This window comes from Aulonocara stuartgranti (assembly GCF_965226115.1).
Source record: "Aulonocara stuartgranti genome assembly, chromosome: 14".
NCBI lineage: Eukaryota > Metazoa > Chordata > Actinopteri > Cichliformes > Cichlidae > Aulonocara > Aulonocara stuartgranti.
Genome location: NC_138950.1, coordinates 36,505,371 through 36,525,880, shown reverse-complemented (window position 1 = coordinate 36,525,880; position 20,510 = coordinate 36,505,371). Strand labels below are relative to the sequence as shown.

The 20,510-nt window shown below is 39.8% G+C and overlaps 1 protein-coding gene across 7 annotated transcripts in view; it reads right to left on the bottom strand.

Moving 5' to 3' along the window:
• nf1a (neurofibromin 1a) overlaps nucleotides 1-20,510 on the bottom strand; it is a 137,304-nt gene that overhangs the window by 90,408 nt on the left and 26,386 nt on the right. For 3 of the 7 annotated variants that reach the window (XM_082502097.1, XM_082502100.1, XM_082502102.1), the window contains 16 exons: nucleotides 15,046-15,152; nucleotides 14,825-14,892; nucleotides 14,658-14,733; nucleotides 13,484-13,641; nucleotides 13,218-13,391; nucleotides 8,753-8,881; nucleotides 8,564-8,638; nucleotides 8,338-8,469; nucleotides 7,726-7,863; nucleotides 7,467-7,580; nucleotides 6,619-6,698; nucleotides 4,377-4,500; nucleotides 3,974-4,220; nucleotides 2,843-2,916; nucleotides 2,621-2,704; nucleotides 1,777-2,178 (listed from right to left, as the gene is read on the bottom strand). In XM_082502097.1, the coding sequence (XP_082358223.1) occupies nucleotides 1,777-2,178; nucleotides 2,621-2,704; nucleotides 2,843-2,916; nucleotides 3,974-4,220; nucleotides 4,377-4,500; nucleotides 6,619-6,698; nucleotides 7,467-7,580; nucleotides 7,726-7,863; nucleotides 8,338-8,469; nucleotides 8,564-8,638; nucleotides 8,753-8,881; nucleotides 13,218-13,391; nucleotides 13,484-13,641; nucleotides 14,658-14,733; nucleotides 14,825-14,892; nucleotides 15,046-15,152 (2,182 nt within the window). The remainder of the gene's footprint in view (nucleotides 1-1,776; nucleotides 2,179-2,620; nucleotides 2,705-2,842; nucleotides 2,917-3,973; nucleotides 4,221-4,376; nucleotides 4,501-6,618; nucleotides 6,699-7,466; nucleotides 7,581-7,725; nucleotides 7,864-8,337; nucleotides 8,470-8,563; nucleotides 8,639-8,752; nucleotides 8,882-13,217; nucleotides 13,392-13,483; nucleotides 13,642-14,657; nucleotides 14,734-14,824; nucleotides 14,893-15,045; nucleotides 15,153-20,510) is intronic. The other 4 variants (XM_082502103.1, XM_082502098.1, XM_082502099.1 and 1 more) reach the window with 2 other exon arrangements.

Here is a 20,510-nt window from a genome sequence, read left to right as displayed (position 1 = left end):
CTGCTGCTTTCAGCCAGAGATGAGCCGACAGTCAACTGTCAGCTGAAAGTCAGTCGCTGAGAGTCTCCCTTTCGTCCTTGGGGCGTATACTTTCCGCTATAAACACGTCCCTTTCACTCAATTGCATAGTGGCACCAAGGGATGTCGCTTTGTTAGGGGAAAGAAAAAATAAAAAACCCACAAAAAACCCCCTGGATAGTTAGTCATAGATGATTTTCTCAGTATTATTGTAGGGCCTTTATGTTATAATATAAAGCGCATTAAGGCAAGTGTTTTGATTTCATGCTATAAAACTGAATTTAATGGAATTTTACATTCTTTTGATAGCTTTTGCTGTAAACCTCTTCACCGATTAAAATCTAAAAGAAATTGATAAAACTTCATTTTCAGCATTCAGACATTTCATACTACAAATCCCCCAAACTATTTTCAGTTAACAGTTTTTCATTCATCCAATTCAAGCTAATCTAATAAAATAGTTACAATTTAAAGGAAAATTGAATACAAAAAATAATATTCTTGCACACAAGCTTCCTCAAAGATCCCAGCCTATTGTTTGCTGGGCTGATACTTCTTCAGACCTCTGTTTGAAATATGAGTACATTCTTCACTTTTCCGTGTAAGGTTGAAACTAAATACTTTGATTTATTCTTTAAATTTCTTCTAATTCTTACATTTGTATAGTCGCTCATTAAGACCAGGTTGAACGCTAATAACGCGATTCTTTGCGACCTGTTAGCACATGCAGATTTTCCACCTATAACTAAATAATAATAGTATTCTTGCACACAAGCTTTCTCAAAGATCCAGACCTGCATAAATACTACAGGTTGGATACTTTGCAGGACATGTATCAGTCGTTGGACTTGGAGTGTCCCTTTCACAGCGCAAAATTTTTGAACCAGAGTATTATATTGCAAATCACAAAGGCGATTTACTAAGATTAGTGGCAGACACCTTGAGTAAGCAGGCAGGACTGTGATCGTTACCGCTATGACGTAATTTATTTGGAAAGTGTAAATGGTGAGAATTACCAATGGTTTTACGCACAGTGCCAGAGCTTTGTGGTTCACTCCTACAGCAGTGTTTTATTAATCATCCACATATTTCTGGCTGAAACACACACATACATATTGTTGCACAATCTGAATTAGTTTAAGTTTCGATTTTGTAGTTTATATAACAAAACATACAAGACCCTACAATAATAATTTTACGCTGTCATGTTCAGAAACACAAGTCAGCAATAATCACAGAATGCAAGCATCACTTTCTGTCTGACCTGTTCGTGCACAACCTGTAATTTTTTGGCTGCAAACATATTAATATACATATTTAATAACAAGGCTCAACATTAGCCAGCAATCGGTCAGGATTCCAACGTGGTGCTGTCACTGATGAGGCGGCAGTTTTAAGTGGCTGTATCTGTAGTTGTTTTTACTTTTAAAACTTTATCCACAATTTTCCAACAATACAGTTTATGTGTACTGAGGTGATTTCATAGGCTTTTACTGCTTCTGTCCTAAAATTGAAAAAGAAGGTCCTGAATAACAAATTATGCTACGTCCTCGTGTCACTGGATGGCATAAAGATTTTTGAAAATTGGATGAGGTTATACAGGAGGCTTTCTAAAGCTCAATTAAAAAAACGACTGCTATTAAAACAAGGGCCTATTACACAACCACATTTCTAATTTTTCTCCACTATTTGACACATTTTTACTTCCTAAGAAAATGGCTAATTTTTAACATTTATTTCTCTTTAATACGAACTCACCGGACCCTGAGTGTCAAAGAACTTGCCAATGCTGTTCTTGAGCTTGTTGAACAGCATGGGATACAGAGCTGGACTGAGCTCCAATCCAAGGAGATCCTTAACATTGGTGCGAACATGGAGGCCCACCCTGTCGTGGCCACAAACCAGCAGAGCCAGCAGCCGGTCCAGGAAGCGGCTCACAGGTGTCTCACTCGAGGCCGAAGAGCAAGAGGAGGTCATGAGGTTGGACACCTCACAAGGGCCCATAGAGATCATGGAGTGTTTACGCTCGGTCATGGAACCCATAGGTGGACTGTATGTGGGTGGGCCTGGGGTGCTGCGCTGCTGGAGGCACACACCGCCCAGAGCACACAGAAATCCTGTCATGTTGATCCACTCCTGCTGCAGGGGGATACAAAGACACTGAGGCCCAGTGGCACAACACCAGGTAAGCTATTTGTTACAAGTCTGCATTCAGTAATATCTCTGTTCATATTGCATTGTCTCAAAACAAAAATTCACATCAACAGCAACAAACAGGTCACCAAATCTTAGTTTGACTAATCAGAATTCTTTGAGACTGTTTTAATGATTGTAATGTTTAGGATTATAATTCAGTTTCCAAAATAAATAAGCTTCTAAAGATGACTGAATATAACACAATAGTGGACTTGCAATCAGGTAGAATTCAGAGCTGGTAAATAATCCATACCTGCTAAAAACTGGTGTCCTCTGCTACTGCCTCACTAGCAGTGCTCTTATATTTTATCTTAGTATTTTGTGCTTTCAGGTAAAACTAAGTCTGGTACTCCCAGCAAAGATGTGATACATAGAGACGGTAACTTCACATTTCCCTATACCTTACCTGTCCATCATCTGCCTTGTTTTTGGGAAAGTTGAGAATCTGTTTGGTGGCCTGGTCCCATTTAGCGTATGTGTCCTCCCAAGCCTACAACATTAACAAATTGTAAATTTGAGATCTGAAGCTATTGTATAAATCAACCAAGAAGTCACCAGGGAAGGGTGATTACAAAAATAACAAAAAGCACATCAGTAGCCCTGAAAATGAATGTAAATTGAATGTTACTTCAATATTTCCTGGCGTAGGATGCTCTATCCTCCTCAACAAAGCCATCACCCTCTTCTGCAAGGTGGAGCGGCCTATGGAATTAAGAACAAAGCCTTCATTTAAAGACTTCTATTTTGGGATCTACAGACAATATAAACAGAAAACAATGACATCTAGATATTCCTAGTAAAGCAGGATCTAAAAAACTACTAAATCACAGTGTGTGCCTATTGTTTAGACCCTGCTTTTGCATTTTGGCTTAGTTTTTGATAAATGATGTCATATTGCGATACAGTACTGTGCAAGAGTCTTGCACCAATTTCATTTCTTGATATTTTACTTCCAAGAAATAAGAGGGTTCTTTTGAGTGGTCCTCAGCAATAGTTCTCCAGGATTTTGTAAGGTCTTTCAATGACTTTCTTTAGACACGGACTGCTTTTTTTGCTGATTTCAGTCCACTTATATCTGAGTGTTTTCACTGGAATGTTTTTCTTTTGTTGTTTGTTTTCTTTTTGTTTGTTAAGCCATATAACACTGACGCATAGAACAACCAAGGATGAAAAAAAGCCACATAACTCAGCAGACAACTTAGCCAAAAACATTTTTCTATTATCTTTAGGCACTTTACTACTTGCAGCCTGTCATAAAATTTGTTCTTTATTTAAAAATAGCAAAGATAACAGTTTGCTAACTACAAAAACTGAATTTTCACATCACAAAGGTGATTCTCACAGAGATTAAAAATTAGAATGTGTGCAGATTGTTCTTACAAAAATGTAAAGAAACTGAACAAGTGGAGGATAGATGAAGTGGTAGGTCTAAAAAGGTATGCCAAATTACATAAGAACTGAACTCAAAATCAAATGATGATTCTAAATATGAAACTTTTTGGTTTAATATTTATGTGAATCCTATTTGGATGCTTTTCTCGGCTTGAGTGAATTGTCTGACACACACTGGCTGCTGAGGACACACTTTGTATTTTGCTTGATTGAGCATGCATCAAAACGTGTTTTCCGTTTATTTTTTTGTTTGTTTTGTGCATCAAAGCAAAATCATTTACAATTTATTCATGTGAAAAGATTCATTAGATGGCATGAAGCCAAACTGGAGGATTACTTCTAGCTAAGGTACAGGCAACATACTTACCCGTTCCCATCATGTTGCTGACAGATGCCAGTTCACTGAAAGTCATATAGTTGGGCAGGATTGTCTGAACGGGCACCTCGTCAGCAGCACTGCGGATATCAGCTTCCTCACACAGGTGGCGAAAACAAGACATGGCCACCAGAACAGCTTCGGTGTCTGGGCTCCACAAGAACATGTAGAGGCACACCTCTAGCTTTGTCTGTGCCTGCCGACAGATGGGGATGCCACCACCCATGGTGGCACACTCCTGAAAATAGCAAGTAACATCCTGATTATACCCACCTTGTGGGACATCACATCATCACCCTTCCTGGTTCTAAGCCAATGAAACACATCTCGCAAGGACTAGACTGATCACTGGGGCATACACCAGAGTAATGTGCGTAAATAAATGGGGCTGCACCTTGTTTTTGAGCAAAAACTTGTTCCTGCAGATGAGAATCTCCCTCAGCCATTTCAGAACCTCTGTCCCATTAACAATTAGCTGACCGATGAGTTTGCGGCAAATTAGGAAGAGCACCTGTGAACTGAAAAGAAGAACATAAACAAGCGGTCCTGTAAATTTCAATGTTTATAACATCAACTGAGTATGTGCTGCTTTTTTTACACTATAACAACATAAAAGCACCTTTCAGAAATGCACATCTTTCCATTATTTTCCATTAATTCCATTAACAGTATCTGAAACTGTCGACTTCATATATAAATAAGTACTAAATGGTCATTTTTGAGGAAAAGTTCCAACGAACATACTGAGTCCAACCTACTTGTGTACACTCAATTTATTAGTTATACCTGCTGAACTGCTTATTAGCACAAATATCTAATCATCCAATCACATGAAAGCAACTCAATGCATTTAGGGTCATACTGTGACGGATCATCATCATATCTCATTACCTGTAATATTTTCATTTAAGCTGTCCTGACTTAATTCACCAGTTCTAAAAAGATTAAAAGGGGCTATAGAGTCCCAATCAAAAGTTTTAGACCACTTGAAAAATAGCAAAAAAATCATTTGTTGCATGGTTGGATCTGAACAAGATTCCAAGTAGAGCTTCAAAATCCAACAAGAAGAAATGGGAGTGAGACAAAGCATTTTTTGGAGCATGCAATTTATTGCAAACAAGACTTCAACTGAAACAGGCCGTTTTACAAGCTGATGAAAGGTTTAGGACCACACCTCTAAAAAACCCTGTAGACCCCCCAAATCAGAAATCAAAATTCCAGACATGAACTCGGTAATGAATAGCTCCACCGTTATTGTTGATCACTGCAAATTTTGTTGCAGGAATCCTTGATGCAAACATTTACATGAGGTAGGTGGGAACATTTCTCCAAGTGGTGAAGACAGGTGCACGAAGGGAATCGACTGTCTGGAACTGTTGTCCATTTTTGTAAACTTCCCTTGCCAGCTATCCCCAAAGGTTCTCAGTTGCATTGTAGATTGGGGGAACATGCAGGATGGTCCAAAAGAGTGATGGTATTGTCCTGGAAGAAGTCCCTTGTCCTGTGGGCATTGTGTACTGTAGTTGTTACCACACAGACCTGGGCCCTCAGTCATGAGGGATGTTCTCTGCGACATCTGGACATAGCCAGCGGCCGTTTGACGACCCTGTACCTCTTGTGCTGCCCCCTCCACTGTGGTGGGTAGAAAGCAGCTCAGGTGGGATCTGCTTGTCATGCCAGTAACATTGGAAACAATCAGGACCATCGAAGTAAAAAAATTTTCACATCAGAGAATAAAACTTTCTTCCACCTTCCAATGTCCCATGTTTGGTGCTCTCTTGCAAAGTCCAACAGGTCAGTTCTGTGGCGTTTAAGGAGACGTTTTTTGTTTTTGAAGCCCTTCAGTCTTAGATGCCATCTGCTGATTGTGGGGCTGCCTTCAGCACCAGTAACAGCCTTAATTTGGGTTGAGGATCATCCAGTGTCTTGACAGACCCTCTCGCTCAGTGCTGGTGAAATTTTTGGGGGTCTTCCACTTGACTTTTTTGTTCCATAACCATCAGGATTCATTTAAGAAATCCTAAATTACTGTTTTGCTGCGTCCCACCTCAGCAGCGATGGTGTGTTGCGAGAGACCCTGCTTATGCAGTTCAACAACCCGACCATGTTCAAAAAGGGAAAGCTTCTTTGCCTTTGCCATCAGAACCTCATGACAGTGTGACTACTGGACAGAAGATGACAATGAATCCACATTTTTGCAAAACCTTTGATCAGCTGTTTCAGTTTAAGCTTTGCACGCTCAAAAAAATGTTTTGTCTCACTCCCATTTCCTCTTGTTGCATGTTCAAGTTCGACTTGGAACCTTTTTATCATTCAACCATGCAAAATATGATTTTTTTTTTTGCAATTTTTCAAGTGGTCTCAAACTTTTTATTGGGACTCTACTTTGTTTTATACTCTATGCCCCAGCATAGACTAGACATAATAATGTCCAAGAAGTTCCTGGCTTCAATGTCAAAATATCTTCTAAAACATATTCAGCGGATGGATGTAATATTGTTTGTGTTATGAAATAAAAACAAATTCACTAAAAGGCAAGAAAATGAGTCACAACCCTTTGGGACATTGCTGAGTCTTGATGGGAATGATCAAATTTAAGATCTCTAGCTTCTTCATGAAAGATAAGACTGTTGTACCTAATGTCCCAAAATGTCTCTATGGGGGCATCAGGATTCCACAGCTCTATGTTCTCTGGTTGGTGCAGAACTAACAAAGCCTGGAAATAAAAAGAGCAAGAGGAAGGAGATTTTAGACTTAAGAGAAAGAACCAGGAAGAGGTAAAGATTAACAATCAAAAATAAAAAGATCAGTTCCTATCTCTATTATAATAACTTGCATAAGAAATTTACCACAATTCCAGAGACCGTGAGACTGTGTAAAATTTGAGACAAACCTCAAGAGATATCATCACTTTGGGTCAGAACTTTCAGAAAAAAGTATTTTTGAAATTGTTCTTTAGCCTTAAGCTGAATAAATAGCTTGAGCTGTGTGATCATATAAGTTCAACTAGCTCTTTCATTGTTTTTTCCTGTTTTATTTGTTTGTGTTTTCCACAGAACATATAAAACACTTTCTTAAATTGAAATAGGAGACAACAGCAATAATCAGTTGTCTCTAGTGAATTCTTGCTCCCACAGATGGATTCCACCTCTACAATCTTTGAATGGAGTTGTAGTTGGAGTCCTTGTTCTGCAGCTCAGCAAATCCCCGCAGCAGAACAAGAGCACCACGGCCAACTACAGTCAACAACTATGAAGTTGGTGTCTGTCTAACAGCAAGACAACAGACTTTAGAGAGAGAGAGCCGAATGGTATTAGGGATAGCAAAGTCCTGCTCAGCCTACCGACTGGCTAATAGCTGGATGTTATTAGTCATGTGAACATTCACATGTGTAAAACTGAAAGGAGTTTTTTCCCTTTTATTCCTGCTTTTCATTTTAAATATCTGTAGAAAGTGCACCGAGCATTGAGCATTGGACTCTGACCTCCATGGCTTCTTGTGAGAGCTGGGTACTGTTGGTTAGCGGCACCAGCTGCACAAGGCCAGTGATGAGCTCTGCTGTGCTGCTCTGCATCTCTGGAGCTTGTTTCACTGGATTCTGATACACAACGACACAAACAAAAATATGAGCATACTTGCAAAATATTGAAGTCGAAAGATATTTTTGTACCAGTTTAAACAAAGAAAAATATCAGTTGTTTCTAGCTGATAAGACAGTCCAACATAAATGTAGAGGGACTCACATGCAACATGAGTTTGGGGTCGGCATGGATGAGTTTAACCAGAGCAAGGAGGAGGCACTTGTAACTTCGAGTGTCCAAATCTGTGGCTTTCTCTTTGAACTTAAGGCTGGTGGTTTTCTTTCCAATAAATGTTAGACTCTGTAGCAGGCAGCAGAGAGAGAGGCAGAGAGAGAGAAAAGACAATATAGCAGTAACTAGTAGCCAAGTGTAATTATATACATGTATAATTATATTGCAGAGTTGACTCTTTATTGGGCAGGGATAGCTCAGTAGGTAAAGTGGTCGCCCCATGATCGGAAGGTCGGCGGTTCGAATCCACTTAACGGCTACCCTGAGGTACCCCTGAGCAAGGTACTGTCCCTACACACTGCTCCCCGGGCGCCTGCTTAGTGGGCTGCCCACTGCTTCACTGAGTGAATGGGTCAAATGCAGAGAAAAACAAGTAATTTCCCCATGGGGATCAATAAAGTATCCATTATTATTATTATTATTATTATTATTATTAGTACAGTTTGTCTTTTGCCATGTTTAGTTGAGGCATGCTTTCTCTGACCTTCAGACAAGTTTGTTTAAATAAGTAAAACAGTTTACAATATCCTTATGCCTTCTCACCGGAGTCATGCGTAGGGGGGCATGTGTGCCAGTGCCTTGGGTTACACGGTTGAGGGTGTCTGAGAACATGAAGCGAAGCTCTCCAGAGTGGCAGTATACTGCATCAATCTTAGGCCACCAGTCCAGGTGGGACTGAAATAAAACACAGGACAAGAGATGACAAGTAAGTCACAGAACACTTCAAACTGTTGCAGGACCACTGATGTATGAGCCTATGCAAACTTACATTGTTGATTATTCTATGTAACGAGTTGACCAGGACAAAGTGAAAGGTGGAAGGGGATGACGAGGCCAGGCAGACCTATAAGACAAAGGAAGCACCCCGAGATTTACAGGAAACTTCTCATGTCATGCACCTTCAAACAAAGGTTAACATGCCATACAAGAAAATGAATATCACTTTTTTCCTGTCTACCTTAAAGTGCTGGTTGTTGTGAGGGTTAATGCGGAAACAGGACACAAAGCAATCCATCATGAGCTCCACATCAGCATTCTGACTGCCCGTTCCCCTCCAGAAGGGTTTGGCTGGGTTGAACAGCAGAGCCTGATGAAACACAGTCACTTGATGTCATTCACAAGCACATTTCTACAAAGACAAACTTCATCACAACGTCCTTATAGATAAATATAATAAAGGGACCAGTTACAGCAGTTACAAATACTGTTATATACAAAACGTATAATATGTATAACATATGTAATAATAATGAATGAAGTAATATCTTTCAAAGCCTTTGGATGTTCTTTAAAGTCCGATCTGCATAATGATTGTTTAAGGATTGTCCTGAAAAACAGTAAAAGCCAACTGACTTGGAGCAAAGGCTGAGAAGGGGAACTGTCCTCAGCATCGCAACAGAGATGAAAATAAGACACACACACAATGCATTAACCTGCCTACTAACACACACACAGACAGCCAATGAAGACCAGCTTACACTCGTAATCATAGTCATATAGTTCATCAGTGTGAAACACGCTTACTAACAAATACCGAGTTCATCCGTTTCAGTGCCACCAATCAGTGATCCGTCAATAAACTTGGTGGTTAATACAAGTGTAAAATGCTTGCAATATGAAGGCACTGATCTTTTATTTGGATCTTTCAAACATGCATTTCTGTTATCATGCTGTCCTGACAACTTGCAGGGTTAAGATTTGACATGTAAACTAACCGAGTGTCATCATGTCAGGGAAACATAAAATAAAACACCAGTGAACAGAATGTTGCAGATGGTTAAATGTGACTCAGATCCACCGCTGTATGCATGTGAGTGGAGACTCAAACAAACTGCTGTTATTCCTGCTTCTGATGAACTGGTGAAGCTTGCACACCAACACACACACACCTTATATACCATCTCATCCATATATAAGATTTTTATGTTTGTTTAAGTGTAACACTGAGGGCTGTGGAAGCCCAGCAATTTCAAATTCCTGTGTATGATCTGTATGTATAGTTTTTGACATTGAAGCTAAATTTGACTTTGATTACATGGGAACAAACTTGCTACATGTAACAGCACATGGGAAGGGAGCTAATGAGCAGTTCGAGAGAGAAAAAACAGTGTCTATTTGACAAAAGATAAGTGTACAGCCAGGGTAATTCTCACTGAACTGATTTTATAGGCTACATGACGGCATTTCACGCGTTTCTCTTTCAAAGACTGAACAAAACGATTGGGGCTGCGGCTAACATAAATGCAACAGTACAAACAGTTGAAAGAAACTGACGTTCCAGGGGTAAAACATCGCAAATTAGGTGTTCAGGAAGCATCTAACAACAAATGTTTGTGTTGCAAACAACCGCCACACCATATTGCCAGTTTCACCAAGCAAATACATTGCTGTGTTGAGGCCTAAACCAGGCCCCAACACTTTTTAACGGTGGACTTAAAGAAACCTGTCAGGTTTTATCCCTCTGGAGGGGTCCACATTTTTTGATCGGTCGATGATTTAATAATCTGTTCTCCTTTTAAGTGGGCTTGTGAGATTGAAACTAAAGGGCTATAAAATACCTCACTAAGAACAGCCCGAAGTGAGCTTCAGAGAAACTCACCTTTCTGGGACACATGTTCACACCACATGGTCAGACCCTCTGTCTAAAAAGGATTGCAGTGATCCAACCCATTCCAAAGTCACAAAGATTTTTATTTATTTATTTATTTTATTGATGTATTTATGTATTCATTGTTTGTCTTTTGTCTCTCTATAAACTGTACTGCATACAGCAGAAATAACAATAAAGTTTGACTTTTTGCTATGACATCATATGTATGTCATATACATGCTGCCGAGAGGCTCCATCATCAGCAATGATACATCGGAGGGGAATGACTGGACATGATAGACTAAAAGAATGACAAGACCAGCAGGCCCACCTCCACCTCCACCAATCTTTTATCTGCCACATTCTGTGTCACGGATCGCACTGAGAATAAACTATATTTACTAGCTGCTTCTTGGTTTTGGCATCACACTGTATTATTGAAAAATGCCAAATATCACAGTGAAAAAATGTACTGTTTTAAACCCAGCATCACTTCTCCCCACAGCAGCAAATGATGAACCACATGATTTTATAGCAGCCATTTCTGGAATCTGTTCACTCAGACCTGACCTACAGGGTGCACTGCTGGCTAACTTTAATCTGAAGGTTTTTGTGGACGAGTTGGCATAACGCAGCCCAGACACCAGTGAAAAAGTAGGATGTGCACAGAACATCTTGGAATTAGGCTCTTTACCATATTGCTATTCAGCTTAAGTTGCTGAGCTTGTAGCATTAGAACAAGCAAGTGAAATCACTTAAGATCAGTCACCATTTACACTGACTCTACATAAACACACAGGGTGATATAAGATACATTTTGTCACATGGAAATAAAAGTTTTTAACTGATTCAGGTAAATCCATTGCACATCACAAAAAAGCTGCATTTCTGGATGCTTGATTACTCCCATAAACTGCAGCTGTTTGTAAATGTGAAGTTTATAAAACTTCAAAAATTCTCTTTCTCTAGGCAACTATAGCGTGGAGACAGTGGTAGAGCCAGCACCTAAACAAAATCTGGAACCAGACCACAGCATTAACACTAACTTCATCTCCTAACAACAATTTACAGGCTACTCAGAACAAAACATATGTACCCAACCTTTCTTTTCCTTTCACTCTCCTCATTATGCTAAATTGACACATGAGAAGGAAAAGGCGGGATGGTACAACAAATACAGCTACACAAGCAGAACAAATTTTACTTTACAAATGGGTTTGTTTGTTTTTTTGCAATTTTTCTATGATTTGTGTAACTAACAATCCATGTACAGGTATAAAAACTGCAGGTAGTACATCTATGCCTACATAAGCCTTTTTTTGTGGCTGCCGTCAGCAGCAGTCGGGGTATGCAATTTGTATTCTATGTGTTGGTATGAAAACAAGATGTTTATTTGTGACAGATCTGTCGAGTTTATGTTAGTCATGTGCAATACAGAATGTGTTGACATTTTGTAAAGGTTAAATTAAGAACTGTAAAAGGTCAAATTGTGAATTTTTTCATGTTGAATAACATGCTTTATTGTTTATTCTCTATGAAAATTGATTATTTTATGTTGTTTTGTACAGTTCTCAACGCATCATTGGTGGCACCTGTGTCCACTAAATGCCAGAAGAAATAAAGAATGCCATGTGTCCGTTATTCAGCTTGGAGGGAGTTACAGTGAGAACTCAGTACGCTCGACATGAGGCGAGGAGACGAGGCGCTGTGCCTGCTGTCCACTGAGCAGCAAAGAAATCTGAAGATTCATCACACTCTAAAATCAGACAGATAAGACTGTGCATACGCCAGTAACCTGAGCAGCAAGCAGTTTGAACTTTTACATGGATGCTCAGACAAGTGACACGTTTAAAACAAGTTAAATATTAGGAAGAGGATCAACTTTGTTAAATACTTTGAAGGGCAACCGCAAGAACTAAAACTTGAAGTAATCTGGTGCTCTGCACATTTTTTCTAAGATCAAGGTTTTGTCCATTTAAGATTTTGATAGGTGAAGTCATTTTACATATTTATGTTATTTGGATGCTAGAAGTGTTAAAGTCTCACAACAAAAATACAGAGTGGATAAATTACATTTATTAGAAACAGGAAAGATTAACTAATTCTTCTAGACATCGACTCAAAGCTGTATGAGAGCAAATAGATGCGACTAGTCTCATGACTTGGCAAAACATAATCGCTTAAACTCTACGCGCGAATCTGATATTTTTGGAGGGTTTTCCTTTGTATTATTACTGATATTTTTCGCTGAGAATGTCTGATTAAAAATAACCAAATAGACTGAAATGTGATGGAAAATATGTACTTTACCTCATCAAACCACTATGTACTATTGATATGTAATTATAACTTTATTGTACAAAGAAGGAGTGAATGAAGACAGGAAAACAACTGACTGTAAACTTTGCTCAAGGGCATGACACACTTCATTATCTAGCTGGTGCCTACATGATGGTGAGAATTTCCCTCCCAACCACTGAATAGACAAAGACTGTATCCAGACAATGGCTATAAAGAAGCTGCTATAATTTTGCCTTTTGGTCAATGCTGGTACAAATTCTGTATATTGATCCTTTTGCAAAGTTTTGAACTTTCTTTCAATAAATCTCAGAAAATCAGTTTGGTTTCGATGCTCAAACTATTTTTCCCAAAATATGTACACCCATTTAGAAACATATTTGAGTGATAACTTATGTCCAGTATGTAGGCACGATGTGTGCGTTCATCTTTGATGTGTAAAGATTCATTACTATTCGCTATGTAATAATAAACAGTATTAACACAACCTAAGATTGAACAAACAGGATGAATGCTTTTCAGAAAGTGGTCAGACCTTGAGATCCATGACAATGGACTGGACCAGGAGGAAAATGGTGGAATGATCTTCCCAGTTGATGTAAGTAGAGGCTTTACAAAGTTTGACACAGGCAATGGCAGCACTCTCCATCAGCTGTTTGCTTCCACCTTGCCCTGCTAAAGCTTTCCGTAAACTGTCCAGAAAAAGTTTCTGCAGATACAAAATGACAGAAAAGTGTGTGTGTAATTAAAATGTGACTGGAATCAAACTCTGTTTTATCTCTGTGTGTTCTTCTGTCACACCTTGTTAGCCTTGCTTTCTTCCACTGTGTCTTTGGAGATTGTGTGTGTAATCTCTGGACAGAGTATGAGGAGGATTATCTGCAGTGGCCACACTGCTGCCTTCCTCTTGGTACTCTCTGCAAAACTGTCCACCAGGTCAAACAACTTCTCTGCAGCTTCTGTACAAAGACATAAATACACACATTTAATGCCAGGAACATTGCCAGTCAATTTTTTTTAAGCCACTATCATGTATGTTAAATTTGAAATAAAACATGTACAGCTGACAATATTTTTCATTACTTATATATTCTAGAGCAGCGGTCTCCAACCTTTTTTGCGCCACGGACCAGTTTATGCCCGACAATATTTTCATGGACCGGCCTTTAAGGTGTCGATGATTAATTACAACAAAATAAAACTAGTACCGGTACCAAAAAAAAGAAAATTTATTCATAACACACGTGAAAAGACCCAGGAAAACCGAGTTAACGATAAAAACGATAACAAAATAACGCTGAAAACCGATAAAAACCCTGAAAACTATACATTTCACACCTGAGCCTCAACTCTCGCGGCCCGGTACCAAACGACTCACGGACCGGGACCGGTCCGAGGCCCGGGGGTTGGGGACCGCTGATGTAGAACATTAGAAAAACATCTAGAAAATTAAAAGAATCTTTTGATGGCTATTGAACTACTCTTCAACTACTTCTACTACTTACAAAGGGACCTGTCATCTTTTACTGCTGTTACTGTTTCCATTCAACCATCAGCTGAACCAGCAGTAGTAGTGATGTCACTTGTAGAATGCCATTCAAAAACTTTTATTGTTCTTACTGATTATTTTAAACATATATCGCTGGAGAGAATAGACCATTTCTACAGTACATCAAATGTGCCATCAGTATATTCAAACACTGCCAATGCATACAGTACCACTGCACACGCTCTGTACCACTTACTAAGCAGGCATGGAAGCTTTTTCTCTAACAGACTAAATCAGCTCAGCTGCTACAAGATAGCTGTTTGATATTGTCTGTGTGTGTGTGTTTCATTATTACTATTACTAAAAACAGTTGTAATAATACACAATCATATCAACCGTTCTAACAAAATAACTTCCCAGATATGGGGGTAATTATTTCTTCTCCATCATCTTATATATTAATATTATATTTAACTCTTTTCATACCTGCCATATCTGACTGTGGTCGCTGGTACAGCATGGTGAACTCATCTGGGTAACACTCCACCCAGTTCCAAAATGCCTGAAAAAAAGAAAAAGACGTGTCACATTTGCATTATTCACTGATATCATGCTTAAAATTATTTTGCACTTTTACAAAGAGAAAAAATTACCTTCTCTAAACTGCTGATGACTGCAAGCTGGGCAGGCTTCTTTAGAGCTCTGAACTTCATTACAGTTTCTAAGAGAAGAAAGCCAAACAGAATTTTTTCTTTAACATCTCTATTTCATAATTTCTCAATAAAAAACTAATTTTATTCTTCTAATAATTCCGTAGTCTGTTTACAAATAGTATAGCCCCAAATGTAAACCTGTAAGTGCATTAGAAACAAACCTTGTAACAGCCTCTTCAGCTTAGAGCAGTCCACATTGATGTACTGCATGAGCTCTATGTCATGAACATCAACGTTATCCTCTGAGCAGACGGTCAGCTCTTGAAGCCTGAAAAGACAAGGAGAGAATTCTGCTGTTCAGCAGTTACAAACAACAAGGCATAAAGAAAAGAGAGCTTAAAACATTAATCTGGAAATCAGAGGTACTCTCTGCTGACCAAATAACTGAATATTCATTATTCATACTACAGCATAACCCTATAATATTATAGGAATGGACCCTATGCCAGTAAAACTCAATTTGATATAATAATCATATTAAAAAAGAACTATAAAAATTTCATGAGTTATCAACTATATTCAGCAAATGTGTGATACATGACACATATCCCATAATTTGTAAATGCTCCACGTCTTGAAATAAATCAAGACTCGGATAAATCCAGACTAGTTTACCCTGCCCAGGATAAGGTTACCAGCCCCCCACCCTGAACCCACGTCTTAGGAGGGCGCTTGAAGGAGAGACCTGGTGGCCGGGCCCAAGTCTCAGGAGGAAACATCAAGAGCAGACCCTGAAGAGTCAAAGACGGAGGTCCTGCCAATCTGAATCTTGGCTAAAGTATAGTTCAAGGACCTCCACAACCCCACTGACACATCTTCCATAGAGGAAGCAGAGTTAAGAACGAGGCGGACAATTGACTTGGGGGTAAGGTTATTGAGGTAGTTGAACAATTCTCTGGTGGCAGGACCTCTAGAGTGGATGAGATTCACCCCAAGTTTCTCGAAGCCACGGTTGTCTTGGCTGACACACCTCTGCAGCTGCACCCCTGGATAGGCATTCAGTCCGATCTTTAAGATGGGGATGGGGGTGTGTGTTCCAAATATAGAGGGATAACACTCCTCAGCTTTTGGGCAGACCTATGGCAGGGTACTGGAAACGAGAGTTCATCCATTTATTGAACCTGGGATTCAGGAGGGACAATGAGGTTTCTGTCCTGGTGGTGGAACGCTATCAGCTCTTTATCCTCACAAGGATATTCAAGGGGGTGTGGAAGATTGAACGCAACCAGTCTACATGTGTTTTGTGGAGTTGGAGAAAGCATTCAACTGCAACCTTCGGGGTATCCTATGGGGGGTGTTTTGGGAATATGAGGGATAGCCATAGCCAGGTGATAAAAGGCCTCAGAATTTAATCTTTGCTTTTTGCAGATGATGTAGTTCTGTTGGTTTCATGTGCTCCAGTTTGGACTGGAGCGGTTCACAGCAAAGTTTGTAACAGTAGGAATGATATCTAGCACCTCCAAATTTGAGGCCATGGTCCTATGCCACTAAATGGTAGTGTGTCGACTCCACAGGATGAAATAAGATGCACCTGAGATCAATTTTGAATGTCATGGCAAGGGCTGTGATTAGTTATGCACAAGTTAGATTTTTGTTTTTTATTTTTAATACTTGTGCAAGAATTTCAAGCAAACATTTTTCACGTTGTTATCATGGAGTACTGTGCGTAAAATTGGGAGGTGAAAAATGACTTTATTCCATTTTGGAGAAAGTTTTTAACATGACATGAATGTGCAACAAGTGCTTTGAATACTTTCTGAATAAAGTATGCATGCACTACATTAAACCATTAGAAAGACAAAAGACACAGCAGAGAAAGCTTTCAACTCACTAAACTTTCAATCTGGTTCCAACCAAACACCAAGACACACTTAGATGATGCCCTTATGTGTACTGACTTAGAAATCATCTTAATAAATAATGAAAGTCACAGACCTCCACTGCACTATAATCCAGTACATCTTGACTTGAGAACATATACCAATAGGTCTGTATATAGTGTAAGTTTGCTTAGCCAAGGAGACTCACGAGTAAGTTTTTTCTGAGGTACCAGCCAGAAAAAAAAATGGATTCAGTTTAAAATGCTAACCACACAAAGGATGTTTGTACATTTAAGACACAACACCCTAAACAGTGAATGAAAACAAACCCAATGCAATTTCCTATACACCAAGAAATATGTTCAACACTCACCCACAAAAACAATACAAAATGCCATTAACCAGTAAATTCATTCCACAAGGAGTCCATAACATCAGTAATAAGGAGTTGCTTGAGTTCACTCACAAAAGTGAAGACAAAAAACCAGAGTGGATTCCATATTAGATCTTCAGTTCATTCTTTGTTACTAAAAAAAGTTGCACAATCAAAACTCTACCTCAGGTTCTCCAATCCCCATGAAGCAAAACAAGGAAATGAGCCCAGCACATTCAATCAAAGTATCCTGAAGCTTTCATTCGTTTACTGTATTTCACACCCAAATAAGCTGCCACTGAGACCAACTAGGTTTAAACAGCTGGTCTGACTTACTGCACCAGAGTCAGTCTGGGTCATACTTCTGGCGATTCAGCATTTTATTTCAGTGGAGTGGCCCAAAAGAAGGCTAGCCCTACCGTGGATTTACTGGATATCGTGGATAAATGATGCAGAGTTTCAGCTGGAGGTTAATCTGACTGCTTCCTTTCTGGCGTCTTCCATCGCGAGTCCTGGCCCATAAAAAAGGAACATCTGTGTACAGTATAGTATACAGGAATATCTGTGTATGGCCTGGTAGTCCACAAGTCAAACTGGGACATTCCCCCTAGCGCGGCTGAGCATGACCAAGCTAAGATCATGTGTGACTTAAGAGATACAGACAGACAAACTGGTGACGGCTAACCATCGGGACATGGTAGTGGTGGACAAGCAGAAGAAGACGGCTGTAGCGACAGATAGCGACATTAGAGGAAAGGAAAACAAATAGCTCGAGAAATACCAAGGGCTGACAGAAGAGCTCAGAGAGACTTTTGGTCTCATCTGATCACACTATGTTCTCTCAGTATTTCACAAGCTTGTCTAAATGTTGTTCAAGAAAATTCTAAATGCGCTTCAACATTCTTTTTCTACAGCAATGGAGTCTTGCGTGGTGAGTGTGCATACAGGCCCTAGCGGTTGAGTGCATTACTTATTGTGTTCTTTGAGTGAGTAGGTTTGATATCTGTGTAACCAACTGTATCAAATATTTTCCTGTTAGATACTCCCTGCAACATTCTGCATACCCTTCTGTTTGTTGCTTGGTTTGTGGAGGCACTGATTTTTCTGGCTTATACCAAGCCAATATATATTACTTGTAGATGATTTATTTATCGACCGTCTTTCATAAAACATGGTTCTGATTGCATATTATTACTGTGTGTCGTGGTCATGTGGCTTTTGACAGGTGACATAAGATGGCACCGCTCTGTATTTCATTGTACAATGAAGAGTACATGTGCTCAAAACATGATACACTAGATGGAATAAGTAAGGAAATTTGAGGTTGAAAAGAACAAAGTTAATTCTTTTCCATGTTCATGTTTTTTTGGCCCTGGAGGAAGTGCGTGGCTTTTTTTCCCCCTGTTGTTGTCTTAGATTTATTTACCTTTAATTAAACCTCTCTGATAAGGATGAATAACAAATGGTATGATTTTATATAGTTCAGATGCAAAAGCTAAGAACTCAATAATTAGATTGCTGGGTGGGTTTAGTTTCACAAGCAGTGTGATGAAAGCTTGATTTATACTTGGTGGGATTCTCTAGGTGGTTTTAAAATCTAAAATTATTGTAATAAAATAAATAGCACTGTAGGTTCTATAACTTTCTCTAGTCCCGAATGGATGTCTACATGTTGAAAACAACAAGCACGATAAGTCCGGTTTTACGATAAAATCTAAATTTGGTATGACTACCTTTGTACTTCAATACAGCAAGAACAGCCTGAACTCTCTTGTTATTTATTTCTTTATTTATTTAGTCTTTAGGAATAGTTCCACAGGCTTTTTGAAGGATGTTACAAAGCTCTTCTTTGGGGTTTGGGCTTTGGCGAGGCCAAACACTGATAGTTTTCCACTGTGCAATAATAGAGAGGCAAAAATAATTAATGGACCTAAATATAGCCTAGAGACTTACTGGACAAGATTCCCCAAAAAATTCTTTATTGTTGGCACGTTTATTGCCTGAAGCCCCAAGTCAGGGGATTACTAAGGATAATAATACAGGGTGCATTAAAAAGAATCATCTGGTTTCAAAGGCTTTATATTTTAAAGTAGTTCGCCTTGTAATCGGAAGGTTGCCGGTTCGAGCCCCGGCTCGGACAGTCTCAGTCGTTGTGTCCTTGGGCAAGACACTTCACCCGTTGCCTACTGGTGGTGGTCAGAGGGCCGGTGGCGCCAGTGTCCGGCAGCCTCGCCTCTGTCAGTGCCATCACCAGTGTGTGAATGGGTGGATGACTGGTTGTGTAAAGCGCTTTGGGGTCCTTAGGGACTAGTAAAGCGCTATACAAATGCAGGCCATTTACCAATGTCCACAAGTGCTCAATGTGTCCCTCTCTGGACCCATGATATACAGTGGGGCAAAAAAGTATTTAGTCAGCCACCGATTGTGCAAGTTCCCCCACCTCCCACTTAAAATGATGACAGAGGTCAGTAATTTGCACCAGAGGTACACTTCAACTGTGAGAGACAGAATGTGAAAAAAAAATCCATGAATCCACATGGTAGGATTTGTAAAGAATTTATTGGTAAATCAGGGTGGAAAATAAGTATTTGGTCAATAACAAAAATACAACTCAATACTTTGTAACATAACCTTTGTTGGCAATAAGAGAGGTCAAACGTTTACTATAGGTCTTTACCAGGTTTGCACACACAGTAGCTGGTATTTTGGCCCATTCCTCCATGCAGATCTTCTCGAGAGCAGTGATGTTTTGGGGCTGTCGCCGAGCAACACGGACTTTCAACTCCCGCCACAGATTTTCTATGGGGTTGAGGTCTGGAGACTGGCTAGGCCACTCCAGGACTTTCAAATGCTTCTTACGGAGCCACTCCTTTGTTGCCCGGGCGGTGTGTTTTGGATCATTGTCATGTTGGAAGACCCAGCCTCGTTTCATCTTCAAAGTTCTCACTGATGGAAGGAGGTTTTGGCTCAAAATCTCACGATACATGGCCCCATTCATTCTGTCCTTAACACGGATCAGTCGTCCTGTCCCCTTGGCAGAAAAACAGCCCCATAGCATGATGTTTCCACCCCCATGCTTCACAGTAGGTATGGTGTTCTTGGGATGCAACTCAGTATTCTTCTTCCTCCAAACACGACGAGTTGAGTTTATACCAAAAAGTTCTACTTTGGTTTCATCTGACCACATGACATTCTCCCAATCCTCTGCTGTATCATCCATGTGCTCTCTGGCAAACTTCAGACGGGCCTGGACATGCACTGGCTTCAGCAGCGGAACAGTTCTGGCACTGCGGGATTTGATTCCCTGCCGTTGTAGTGTGTTACTGATGGTGACCTTTGTTACTTTGGTCCCAGCTCTCTGCAGGTCATTCACCAGGTCCCCCCGTGTGGTTCTGGGATCTTTGCTCACCGTTCTCATGATCATTTTGACCCC